Below are 11,809 nucleotides of genomic sequence, written 5' to 3'. Positions count from 1 at the left end.
TGAGCCTCGTCCAGGACAACGGCTTGCAGTCGCATTCGCCATCTCTTGTCGAACCAGAGTTCCTGCACGCGCTTGTTCTCAAAAATGATTTCTGGTGTCATAAAAATAACCCTATACAATCCTGCGGCCACTCCAGAGTCAATCCCGGTGATGTCTCCGCCCATGAGGGCCGTGCTGCGGATGCCCAAGCTTGCAAGTTTCAGCTGCTGTTCTTGTATCAAAGCCCTCAGAGGTGATATTACAACGATGATCCGATCGGTCCAGAGCACCGTCGGTAGAAAATATACAAGGGACTTGCCCCAGCCGCATCCAGCAATCAGAATACAGTCCCGACCGGTACCGATGCATTCGACGACATCCAGCTGCAAGTCTTTAGGGGTGATATGGAAGACATCTTGACACCGCTTGATAGCTTCTTCACGGTTGAACGGTAGGGCCATGTTGATGAGTTGCTGCTGAGGACTGAGATTGAATTGATAAGTCACTGGGAGCTTTACGCGATTCATCTTTAGACTGCTTAGCAATGTCTTCAGAGATGAGCAACATACCAGTTTTAAGTAATGTAAGGAGGCGAGCCGCTGAGAGAAGAAAGATGTGAGGTGAGGGAGGAGCAGCATATTTTTAATATTTTATTGTGCTGTTATGCATGGCCATGGCGCATGCCAGCGCATGCCAGCGCGACCTTGCGACTATGGAATGTATGCCCTGTATCCTGTATTTGCATGATTTAGCCTGAAAATACCCTTAAGAACCTTCCATTTTCGAACCCTGCCAGCGACCCATTCTTTTTTACCAGCCCCTCTGAAGTAGGAGGCCTAAAAAGGAAATTACATTTCCGACCTCCTTAACTGGAAGAGAGGGCTGGGTCGAGCCTAAGCACAAAGTAGGTTCTGGCTTGGCTTAATTTGTCAAAAATATCGTGGTGGTTGTGGTTTCATGCTTATGCTTACTTTTTTACCATCCTTTTTTCCAGTTTGTCGTCAAATCCTTTGTTAGAGCTGACGTTTCATACATTGTCCGCAACAACAACGATGTTACCAGCATTGTGTCATGCAGTTGTGCCGATTATTGTCTTCACCTGATCCCTTGCAAGCACATGTACCTGGTTCAGAGGCTCTATAAAAGTGTGAGAGTATCCTATTCCGGTGAGCCTGCGATTGAATCTGCCATTGAACCTGCCGTCGCTCAGGAGCAACGTGTCCAGAATATGGATTTTTTCGGACCAGATTTGGAGGCAGGATTAGCGCCATTACTCCGTTTGCAACTCGACCGGAAAAGGGCAGCAGAGCAGGAATTCGAAAGAGTTGCCAGAGAAGTGGCGACCAGACAAGAGTTTGAGGATAATGAGGGCTTATCAACGGAGTTGATGAAGCAAATGGGCGCCGCAGTGGAGGCAAGAAAGAAAAGGAAATGTACACTCGAGTACCTCAAATCTATTGTGGCGACCGCAAAAAACACTTTACTCGAGATTCAAGGCCTGAATGCCTCACAAGCAGGACGGCGGTATCAAAAATAGTCCTCTGGTACGGGTCAAATACAGAAGGTTCAACCGTGATGTTATTTCCAAGTCGAATCCCGTGTCGTTGGAGCATTAAAAACGCACCAACTACGCCAGCAAAAGGCGACGCCATAGAATTTTTTTGGTGAGCATAAGCAAATACATGCAGTAAAAGAATTTCGGCGTGCAATAACAGAATTATGCAGCTTTAGGATATAAATTACACCTACCGATCATTTTTAAATGTGCTTGCGAACACATATATGGTTGAGATGGGGTTTAGGCACTTCCTGGGGCCTGGCTAGTTACCGATTCCTGCCCTGATGCCGCATTGGCCGCACGCTTGCGCCTTGGAGCTCCTTCTTGTTCTGCAGCCGCGGTTGATGCTGTCCTCTTTCGGGCCACACTGCCCTTGCTGGCGCTGGTGCTGCTAGTACTACTGGTGCTGCTAGTACTACTGGTGCTATTGGTGCTGCTAGTGCTACTGTTACCATTGATGCTGCTAGTGCTACTGTTACCATTGATGCTGCTAGTGCTACTGTTACTATTGATGCTGCTGCTACTGGTGCTCGCGCTATCGGTTACTGTCTGTGTAGCTTCCATCCAAGGATATCTACCATTCTCATCTACAGGCTGAAGATAGAGTGGCCTCTGTTGCTGAAGCAAGTGCCCTTGAATAACGTTGCAAATATTGTGGCCTGCCATGATATCGCGGTGCATGTATGTCTTGCAAGTCTTGCAATACAGCCGACGTATTTGAACCTGGCCGACAAACTCCTCGCACATCGGACACTTCTTTGACGTGTAGTACTCATTGACGCCCACGACAATATACCCGAGCGCCCTTGCCTAAAGAGCGGTTTCAGAATGCTGATGCACTCATCAAATACATGGAGAAGCAATGGATCAACAAGGAAAGCATGCGCCGATGGGCACCTCTCTATCGTTCAGTAAGTAATCGAGATCTCAGCTTTCTGATCGCCTTGCGCAATAGGTTTGGGTCTGGGTATGTGATTGAGTAGACAAAGACTGAGATTCTATCATTTGGCAACGGTGCTCTTAAATAGCTGTGTGTAACAAGACGAAGGAAGTGAAAAAGAGAACTAACTTTAATAATAATTACTATACACAAATACATATACATATACACATATACTATAACTACAAATCAAAGTCATTAACATACACTATCTCATTAAATGGCCTGGTCTACGATATGTAACTGGTCTTATTCTAGTCAATTTGTTAACGTTGAAGCACTTTATTCATTTGAAATAGCACCATCAACATATTAACACAAATAACCTTGTGGAGCGATGGCATCGAAACCTCAAGCAAAACTTTCTGGCGGGAAAGCGCAACCTGCGAGCCGACGAACTCATCTACATCCTGCTAGGTGTGGTGGAAAGCCAGTACCGCACCACATACTTCAAGATCACAAGCGGCCTTCAACCCCGTCGCCTAACATTCCACGAGGAGGCACGGCGTAAAAAGGCCATCCAAGTTGATTCGGCTCGGGCGAGAACATTGATCGACATTACTAAGTCTGTGGAAGGCTTGATCTCTGTGTTGTCGTTTCAGACCCCGCCTGAGGCGCAATATGCTATCGATATATTGTCGGACAAATGGCTCCGCTCCTGTTCTTGCCCTGACAACGAAAAACACGGTCTACCGTGTAAGCACATGTTCTTGGTATCGAGGATCTATCCAGGGTTCCAAGTGTGCTTTGACAACAATGCAACTGAGCTTAACGGGACAGTCAATTGACGAGAATGAGGAAACCGTCCTGGAAGAGGATTATGGCCCTCCATTAGAGGAGTTTCTCTCTCCGAATCTACTTCAACAACTACAAGCAGCACGAGAGGAGGAGGAGCAGCGACTCCAAGCCGTGCGACAACAGGAGATGCAGGAAAAAAGAAGACGGCAGGAGGAGGAAAGGGCTCAAGTGATGTGGGAGTGTGAGGAGACAATTCGCCAGGCTTGGATGGAGCTTGGTCGAGTGGTTCACAATGGCAAGACCAGGAAGTGCACGGAGACTTACTTTGTTTCTGCGGCGGCACTCCTTCAGAAAGCAGTACGCGAGATAAAAGGAATAGATGAAGTTAATGCTGGTTCTCGCTGCCAGTAAATTCTCTTAGTGCACATTCATTATTTCCGCACGCGAGAAAACAATAAAACCCAACGCTATTTCGAGCCAATCAGCGAGTTAGTGCGGAAAAGTTCAGACTACCATCCCATGTGAGTGACGTAACGTGTCCACATTTGTCGGTTGTTCTGGTCCTGGGGTTTTTACGCGTTCTGAACGCGTCCATCCATGGTATCGCGACATGGGGTTCACCAAACTGTCATGAACACGCGTTCCCTCTATTGCGCTATCTTGTGCAAGGGATCTATTTGAGCCATAGGGTCTTCAGTTGCTCTTCGATACGTTCAATTCGACATGAATAACGATACGATCGAACCTACAAGATTGTATTTACAGTTGAGAGAAACCTTGAGACAGTTCTTGAAACAGGACGCCGTCTGCCAAGACACAGCTCGGGAAGGCAATGCAAGGAAGTACCATATATTTATCATATTCATATCCTGCCTGCAACTGTAGACAGCTGAGCGCGTACAATTGAAGCATAGAGGCGGCCACATCCAGCAAGCAGGGCAATTTGGTCAAAGGGTGCATTTCCACGTACGCCTGAGGGTGCAGTCCTGTACGTGAGAGTAATTCCCTCCCCGGCCGTGTTTTGGTGTTTTTTTGTCTCCGCTTCACCCCATCCATTTCTTTCTCTTTTCTCATCCAACACTCCCCTCCTCTCCACTCCAATCCATCATGCTCGCTTCCCTCAGAACCGTGGCCCCCGCCACCAAAGGCAAGTTTATCCCCTCGGTCTCTCCTCCTGTCGACCCTCACTTCACCGCCTCTTTTCCGCTGTCTGATTACAATCGGATTCGTCAACGCGAGTGGTGTTCTATTGTTCGTGCAGTTCCTGAATCAGCAGCCCGCGACAGCCAATTTTTGAGTGATATATCTCGACCTACTTTTTTTCTGCCCAGTGTAATCAGCTTTGGTTTGTGCAAGAGTGGAAACAATATCTTAGTCTGGGAAAGGGACGACTCGGTAGTGGACGTGACCCAAATTGTCAGCAGACGCTTTCAGGACTCGAAACCCTTCTCGCCAACAGGACGCGAGATGGTCATTGGGATATGCATAAAGTCAAGGGCATAGAAGCGAGAATCACTATGGTATCCGGCCTCAACTTGCGCTGTTTTGTTTTTGCTTCAAGGATCTGCGGGTGGATTGCATTAATCGGATCCGGCGGGGGCTTAATTGATTTACCCACAGCACCGTTTTACCGTCTATAACAGGCATTGTGTTATCCTTGACGACAACCTAACCGTGACCGTGCACGTTTCCTTTACCCGCTTGTGCTCCATTATAGTCGCTCAGCGCATGTTCAGCAGCTCGTCTAAGGTTGCCAGCTACGACAAAACTGTCAAGAACATGCTGATCAACAAGCAGACCAAGGTCGTCTGCCAGGGCTTCACCGGCAAGCAGGTAAACATCGCAATCAATATATCATCCTTCAATGATGCCCAGCGATACATGCCCCTTTGAATCGCGGATCGTGCAATTGTTCCCAGGCATGCAGCACACTGTTCGTCATAGGCAATAGAGTACCGGATATGATCTGAAAGCCATCCATCGTCATTATAAGATTTTTGTTGTGCAACATTTGTAGGCAGATCAAGCTGTTCTTCTTCCCACGTTTCTTTTTATTAGTAGAACTTGTATGGAGGGTCTTTAGGCGACTGAGAGTACACAATCACCGTCAACGGCACGTTCTCACCCTTGCAATATATTTTGGTTTCCGTCTCTAGGGTACTTTCCACTCCAAGCAGGCCATCGAGTACGGCACTAACATGGTCGGAGGCGTCTCTCCCAAGAAGGGTGGCCAGACCCATTTGGGACTTCCCGTCTTCAACACCATTGCCGACGCCGCTAAGGAGCTCAAGCCCGATGCCTCAGTCATCTACGTTCCTCCCCCAATGGCCGCTGGTGCCATCATGGAGGCCATTGAGGCCGAGATCCCCTTGGTTGTTGCCATCACTGAGGGTATCCCTCAGCAAGACATGGTTCGCGTAAGTATTTGACTATGCTTCATATAAGAAATCTTCACAATATCGGCTTTGTGATTCTAACATTAGTTCCTAAATGCAAATGTAGGTTGTCAGAGCCTTGAAGACTCAAGACAAGACCCGCCTTATCGGACCTAACTGCCCCGGTATCATTGCCCCCAATGCCTGCAAGATTGGTATCATGCCCGGCCACATCCACAAGGTCGGAAAGATCGGTATGTGAATTGTCATGGCCATTGCAATTGGTTCAAATATGTAGCCCGGAAAATATTCAGGGCTATAAAATTAACAGTTAATGTGTGCTCAATTTAATAGGTATCGTTTCCCGCTCTGGTACCTTGACCTACGAGGCCGTCAACCAGACCACCGAGGTCGGTCTTGGCCAGTCTCTCTGCATCGGTATTGGTGGTGACCCCTTCAACGGAACCAACTTCATCGACTGCTTGACCTTGTTCTTGCAGGACCCTAACACCGAGGGTATCATCATGATCGGAGAGATTGGAGGCAGCGCCGAGGAGGAGGCCGCCGACTTCTTGAAGAAGTACAACTTGACTCGCGAGAAGCCTAAGCCCGTTGTTTCCTTCATTGCTGGACGCACTGCTCCCCCTGGCCGTCGTATGGGTCACGCCGGCGCCATTATTGCCGGAGGCAAGGGAGGCGCCGATGACAAGATCAAGGCCTTGGAGAGCGCTGGTGTCGTTGTCTCGCAGAGCCCTGCCAAGCTGGGAGTCCTTATGAGAGCTGCGATGGAGAAGGCTGGATTGGTTTAAAGCGTATCCAACTGCTATAGTTCCTTTTATTATCATCAAAAATACACACATTTTCCTCCTTACCGAATGTCGGCAGGAATTGTGTCCACCATTGACGCGCTATCCATCGCGTGGTGTCTCTTGGTATCATAGGAGGGCACCAATGAGGAAAAAAAAAGAGGGGGGTCGAATTCACACGTTGATTTTGTTCTCCGCCTGCACTTGTCTGTTCGACTCATCCTCTCTCATCCATCGACCTTCGACCTCCATTTCAACCTTGATTCAACTCCTCCTTGTTTGCGGAGAGCTCGAGAACATTCACGAAGTAAGCGACACAAGAACGCTCAGCTGCGAAACGCCATGGCGACACCAGCACTCCTCCTCAACGCCCTGTCGATTGTTCTAGGCTCATTCCAGTATGGTTATCATATTGGTGAGCTCAACTCACCCCAAGAGGTCATCACCACCTGTCCCGAACCTCTATACCCGAACCCTTCGACAAATGGAGCACACCTCAACGACTGGATTGAGCCCGGCGGATCCTTGCCAACATGCATCCCTATGAGCAACTCGGAGTGGTCTGTCCTGGTCGCCACGCTGACGCTAGGTGGCCTACTAGGCGCAATGCTGGTCGGGTCCCGACTGGCGGATCGTTTTGGTCGGCGAAACGCGCTTATGATAAACAATGCATCGCTTCTGGTCGGCTCCGTAGTCATCGGCTGTGCTTCGACGTACACGGGAATGCTTGTAGGCCGGTTCCTAATCGGTGTTGGCTGTGGTGCCGTGACGGTGATTGTGCCCATGTACCTGGCTGAAGTCTCGCCGCCTGAACTCCGTGGATCCCTTGGTAAGACGTCAGGATGCTATCGAATGGTCTTGCAGAGCTTTTTACTAATACAGAGTACCTTGCCCACCTTGATAGGTGTGATGAATCAATTGGGGATCGTTGTGGGAATTTTTTTCGCGCAAATCCTCGGCCTTTACTTCTCGACACCAACTGGATGGCGCGTCATCCTCTTGACCGGCGCAGCGATTTCCTTCCTTCAAATTTTTTTGCTCCCCTTCTGTGTGGAGTCACCCCGCTACCTGGCACTACAACCCGGTGGGTCCGCTAAGGCCAAGCGTGCCCTCCAGATTCTCCGCGGACGACAAGATGTGGCCAAGGAAATTCGAGACTGGACCCGACAAGATGACCGCGCAGTCGTGGCTGAAGAGGAAGGCCATTCTGGTTCGAGTCCGCTATTGAACGACTCTAGCGACGCATTGTTGGTCGGAGGCGCAGGAATCGAAGAAGAGGGACATCAACCCCTGCAACAAAAGACTTTCAATGCACTCAATTCTGGACGCGGCATCACCGTCGCTGAATTTGTGTCCATGCCGCGTTACCGCCGTCCAGTCATCCTGTTGCTCTTGATTCAACTGTCTCAGCAACTCTCAGGAATCAATGGCGTTATTTTTTACTCTACGGCGATTATGTCGCAGATCCTGCCTTCGTCCGGCGCTATGATTACGGTGTACATCTCGATTGTCAACATCATCATGACCGTGATTGCAGCCTATCTGATGGACAGGGCCCCACGTCGTAGCTTACTCTTGACCTCGAGCATCTCCATGGCCATCAGTTCTTTCCTCTTGGCGGGCTCGCTCAACTATGAGGTCCCGCTTCTCTCTGCATTTTCGATCATCGCGTTTGTGGCGTCGTTTGCGATTGGCTTGGGCCCCATTCCGTTCCTGATCATCCCAGAGTTGGTCGATACAACTGCTGTGGCCAGTGCGTCAGCATTTGCACTGTCTGTCAACTTTGTGACCAACTTTGTGGTATCGGTCATGTTCTTGAAGCTACAGGAGTGGTGGGGCGGTAACGTCTTCTATCTATTTTTCGTGCTGCTGATGGGCCTGTCGGTTGCCATGAATAAGCTCGTCCCCGAGACCAAGGGCAAGACCCCCGATGAAGTAGCACGATCCTGGCAATCATCGCATGTTCACTGAGTGAGCCAATTTTGTTGCGCCATAGGGCTTGACCTCAAGTTTGACTGACGAAAATAAAAACGGGTTATTTAATAACTCATATCCAATTCTTCATGGACACAGCGAAAAGTCTCTTTACTTTGTCGCTTTTCTATAGACACAATCGTTCATGCGAACGACCCGACAGCAGAAATAGACAAGGTGGTGCTGTTGCATGAACGATACCAACCATGGACACTGGCCATAAAGATTTCAAACAAGAGGAAAAATAGATATATCAAGGGAAGGTGGCGCCTGTGCACAAATGAACTACCGCCAAGGCAACAATCTTCATTAGACTATATGGTTCGTCTCTCCTCGATTAAAAAAAAAAAAAAAAAAAAAAAAAAAAAAAAAGCTCTTTGCTGAATAAATGCGGACTCCATCTGCGCAGAAGGCAAGAATAAGAGATCGCTCTATAGAATTGGTGGATCAAGGTCGCATGTGTCCATTTGGCATGTAAAGAGGATGGGGATATAGCACTGACAAATATCGAGGAGATGGTGGCACTTGAAAAGACATAAAGAAGCAACAGATCATCATCTTTCGTTCCTCATTCTCTCGTTTCTTCTTTCATCCGCCTTATCCATTTTCTCACAGCCGTCACCATAATGTATGTTCCATCGCTCCATCCTCCTCCGCGCAGGGTATCTCTTTCTCCGACAAGAGCCACTATTAGGCAACCCAGGATCAATCCGTACTCCATGGTCTTGACAGGCAGTGATTCGTCCTATGATGACCAAAACGACGACGAAGGTCTAGACAAGGCTCTGGCATATCTATTTTCACAAGCGCATATTGCCCGTCGTAATCGTCTCCGTCCATCCGACCGATTGGAGTATGACTCTCGACGCAGTATCATCTCCAGCGTCCCAAGTCTCGAGTCTGATAAGTACTCAATCTTCTCAGGTCCCAAGGGATACGATAGCCGACAAACATATCTGTGGATGCACTTTCCAGAACTGAGCAATTATCATAGTGGCGTAGCGGACTTAGTGTCACCAACCTCATCGTCGTCTTGCAGTGACCCTTCCTCTGTTTGTCCTTGTACCTCCTGTGAGCGGTCTTCCTCTCAGAAGCTTAAAGAGGGAATTGATGGCTGGAGGAAAGCATGTCTTCCGTATGAGATGAATCGGAGCATGAGTGATACCAACATTTCTCTGGCCCCGCACAGCTGCAGCAATGCCTCCAAGATCCTCAAGGACAACGATAATGATGGATGGGAGCACAAGACCATCAAAAATGATCTCGAAAACGACATAGATCGAGAGGACAAGGATGGTGTTGCGGTTGCGAACGGCGTTGAGAATCTTTGTGATAGCGAGCGCATGGCGCATATGCGGAGTCTGGTCCCAAGGATGGTGCGGCGACGAATCAATCATCATTTCGATGAGTGCTGGTACGTGCGCTTTTCGCCTTCAGGCGAATACATGGCGTCAATCGGTCTTGACCAAGTCATCCATATTTGGAAGAACATTATGGTACGTCCATCCCCGTTTTCATTTTTATTTTCTGCGCAGATTTCCTACGGATAGTAAGTAGCACAGACGCGCTTTCGGCGCAGCGAATCAACGTTCCAAAAGACCTGCCTATTCGGGCAATGGTCAATGCGTCGAGATGAAGGACATACCAAATGCGGCATTGAGCTCCTTTCAGCACGAACAACTGCTCCTCTTTGCAATCCATAGTTACAGCAACCGTCCTTATTCACATCCATATTGAGCAAGCATCTCATGTCCAAAAGTATTGCGTCCACGGCTCTTGCATCTGACGCTGTCTTTTATTTAGAGTCTAGAACCGAGCGTCGCCAAGACCTTCACTTTCGATCGATCAATTGTTTATGCTGAATGGTCTCCGAATAGTAGGTACATGGTCGCGAACCTTGGCTTGGACTATCATCGTCCTCAGTTCAAATGTGAACTATATCTCCTTGATATCGAGGTACGCGTTCGTTTGTGTGCAGAGTCTAGAACGATCATCAAGCGCGACTCCAAAAAGAGCGCCACCCTCATTTCTGTCCTCATTGCTGCCCTTTGGAAATGTACAGACAGGGGAAACTGTGTTCAAAAGGAGCTATCAAGCTGAGGCTCTTAACATCCCGGTGACCGCCGTGTCTTGGTTTTCTGACTCCGAGCGGTTCATGACAGCCCTTCAGAATGGACTCTATTGCGTCTGGGTAAGTGCAGCTCAAAAGAATTCGACGTTGCTTTTTGGACATACGATCGAAACGACTCATGCTGGTGGTATACTTGTTTTAAAGTATTAACATTCAATCTACAATCTCCAGAATGTGCAAGGGAAGATTTTGCGCGAGTATCGCGCCGAGGAGAGGTTTGCAGCGTGTCAAGCAAAGTTGATTCCTGGCACGGACGACTTTGCTGTTGTCACAAACGCCAGAACCCTAGAGATCATCTCATTCGATATGGGAGAATTTTCCAAAAGGTAGATGATACTGCTGATTTCTTGGCTGCCAATGTACTTCGTTTTGCTTAACAAGGTACTAAATAACCCCCATGCCGTTACCTTTGATTAGGTCATTGGAAATCTCGTACACGTTTGCCACGTTGTTAGGCGCCGCAATCTCAAAGGATGGCGCCTATGCACTTCTCACAAATGAGGTAACGTCAACATCCCACAGAAGAAGTATTTGTTCACGAAGGGCGTGCATACGTTTCATGCCATTCATAGTAACCAGAATCACTATCGATGGTCCATGTATCTTATAGACCCTCAATGGCACACCGTGTGTTGCTTTGTACAACCTAAAGACGATGACGCTTGTAAGGACCTTTGAAGCTGAGTCATTTGCGCATGAGGACTTTACGATATTCCCCACATTTGCAGGGCCAAATGAGGAATTGGTGTGTACTGGGTCTGAAAATGGCAAGCTACATTACTGGGATCTCAGATCTGGAGAGCTCGTCACAGTTTTGGAAGAGCACACGATGCACGTAGGATGCACGGACGCCCACCCACGCCAGCCTGGAATGATGGCCTCCTGCTCCGACGATGGCGGCATCATCATGTACGTCGAGTCCAATGGTTTATGAAAGTGTGCAATGATATCGTAGCAGCACTAACCATTCTTCGATTTTTCACAGTTGGATGACTGAGAAGCTGCAGCGCGAGGTGCAGGATGATGATGAAAAATGGCTAGATGAACGTCGCCCTGCAGTTATGCCATCTGTATGCCTCAGGAAGGGATGGTGAACAACTGGACGCACATATTTGCCCTGCATCTCTCATGCAACTGTCCCCCGCTTCTGATTTCAGTACTCGTATACCTAAACCAGCAACCTCAAAATCCATTTCCACTGCGAACCCTGGCGAGACCGAGATAAACATATAAATGAATAAATCAATGCGATGAGAAGACGAATATATATTTATTCCAATGAAATGAACCCAATAGTAGAAGGGCATG

The 11,809-nt window shown here is 48.4% G+C and overlaps 5 protein-coding genes across 5 annotated transcripts; 4 read left to right on the top strand and 1 right to left on the bottom strand.

Moving 5' to 3' along the window:
* The first annotated feature begins 875 nt into the window (after positions 1-875).
* Positions 876-1,660, top strand: BC939DRAFT_438308 (uncharacterized protein). The gene is made up of 3 exons (XM_051553820.1): positions 876-1,015; positions 1,048-1,503; positions 1,569-1,660. The coding sequence occupies exons 2-3, from the start codon at positions 1,097-1,099 to the stop codon at positions 1,645-1,647; spliced, it is 486 nt and encodes a 161-aa protein (XP_051416824.1). The 5' UTR covers positions 876-1,015; positions 1,048-1,096; the 3' UTR covers positions 1,648-1,660.
* On the bottom strand, positions 1,582-2,029 carry BC939DRAFT_438304 (uncharacterized protein). Its single transcript, XM_051553819.1, is given in 3 exon segments — positions 1,582-1,606; positions 1,729-1,795; positions 1,808-2,029. 2 exon segments carry the CDS (start codon positions 1,990-1,992, stop codon positions 1,738-1,740), a joined length of 243 nt encoding a protein of 80 aa, XP_051416823.1. The 5' UTR covers positions 1,993-2,029; the 3' UTR covers positions 1,582-1,606; positions 1,729-1,737.
* Positions 2,030-4,270: 2,241 nt separating this feature from the next.
* Positions 4,271-6,476, top strand: BC939DRAFT_438295 (succinate-CoA ligase). Its single transcript, XM_051553818.1, has 5 exons — positions 4,271-4,362; positions 4,933-5,048; positions 5,372-5,632; positions 5,718-5,844; positions 5,945-6,476. Exons 1-5 carry the CDS (start codon positions 4,323-4,325, stop codon positions 6,397-6,399), a joined length of 999 nt encoding a protein of 332 aa, XP_051416822.1. The 5' UTR covers positions 4,271-4,322; the 3' UTR covers positions 6,400-6,476.
* On the top strand, positions 6,477-8,457 carry BC939DRAFT_438292 (general substrate transporter). Its single transcript, XM_051553817.1, has 2 exons — positions 6,477-7,225; positions 7,301-8,457. Exons 1-2 carry the CDS (start codon positions 6,739-6,741, stop codon positions 8,365-8,367), a joined length of 1,554 nt encoding a protein of 517 aa, XP_051416821.1. The 5' UTR covers positions 6,477-6,738; the 3' UTR covers positions 8,368-8,457.
* A 632-nt stretch (positions 8,458-9,089) lies between these two features.
* Positions 9,090-11,673, top strand: BC939DRAFT_525358 (WD40-repeat-containing domain protein; the record flags this gene model as incomplete). The annotated part of the gene is made up of 8 exons (XM_051561310.1): positions 9,090-9,866; positions 10,174-10,326; positions 10,433-10,561; positions 10,673-10,827; positions 10,919-11,003; positions 11,112-11,410; positions 11,487-11,571; positions 11,659-11,673. The coding sequence occupies 8 exons, from the start codon at positions 9,090-9,092 to the stop codon at positions 11,671-11,673; spliced, it is 1,698 nt and encodes a 565-aa protein (XP_051416820.1).
* Positions 11,674-11,809: the final 136 nt, after the last annotated feature.

The sequence above is a fragment of the Gamsiella multidivaricata genome, assembly GCF_025024155.1.
Source record: "Gamsiella multidivaricata strain RSA 2152 chromosome Unknown BC939scaffold_5, whole genome shotgun sequence".
NCBI lineage: Eukaryota > Fungi > Mortierellomycota > Mortierellomycetes > Mortierellales > Mortierellaceae > Gamsiella > Gamsiella multidivaricata.
The sequence above is the reverse complement of the archived record's forward strand: the minus strand, read 5'-3'. Positions and strand labels throughout refer to the sequence as shown.

Bases quoted from the DNA above. Each gene is read 5' to 3' on its own strand.
- BC939DRAFT_438295 (XM_051553818.1), top strand. From the start codon at position 4,323: ATGCTCGCTTCCCTCAGAACCGTGGCCCCCGCCACCAAAG. The intron at 4,363-4,932 runs GCAAGTTTATCC...GCTCCATTATAG, and splicing joins CGTGGCCCCCGCCACCAAAG to TCGCTCAGCGCATGTTCAGC. The intron at 5,633-5,717 runs GTAAGTATTTGA...ATGCAAATGTAG, and splicing joins CTCAGCAAGACATGGTTCGC to GTTGTCAGAGCCTTGAAGAC.
- BC939DRAFT_438304 (XM_051553819.1), bottom strand. From the start codon at position 1,992: ATGGTAACAGTAGCACTAGCAGCACCAATAGCACCAGTAGTACTAGCA.
- BC939DRAFT_438308 (XM_051553820.1), top strand. From the start codon at position 1,097: ATGTACCTGGTTCAGAGGCTCTATAAAAGTGTGAGAGTATCCTATTCC. The intron at 1,504-1,568 runs GTATCAAAAATA...GTTATTTCCAAG, and splicing joins GCCTCACAAGCAGGACGGCG to TCGAATCCCGTGTCGTTGGA.
- BC939DRAFT_438292 (XM_051553817.1), top strand. From the start codon at position 6,739: ATGGCGACACCAGCACTCCTCCTCAACGCCCTGTCGATTGTTCTAGGC. The intron at 7,226-7,300 runs GTAAGACGTCAG...CCACCTTGATAG, and splicing joins TGAACTCCGTGGATCCCTTG to GTGTGATGAATCAATTGGGG.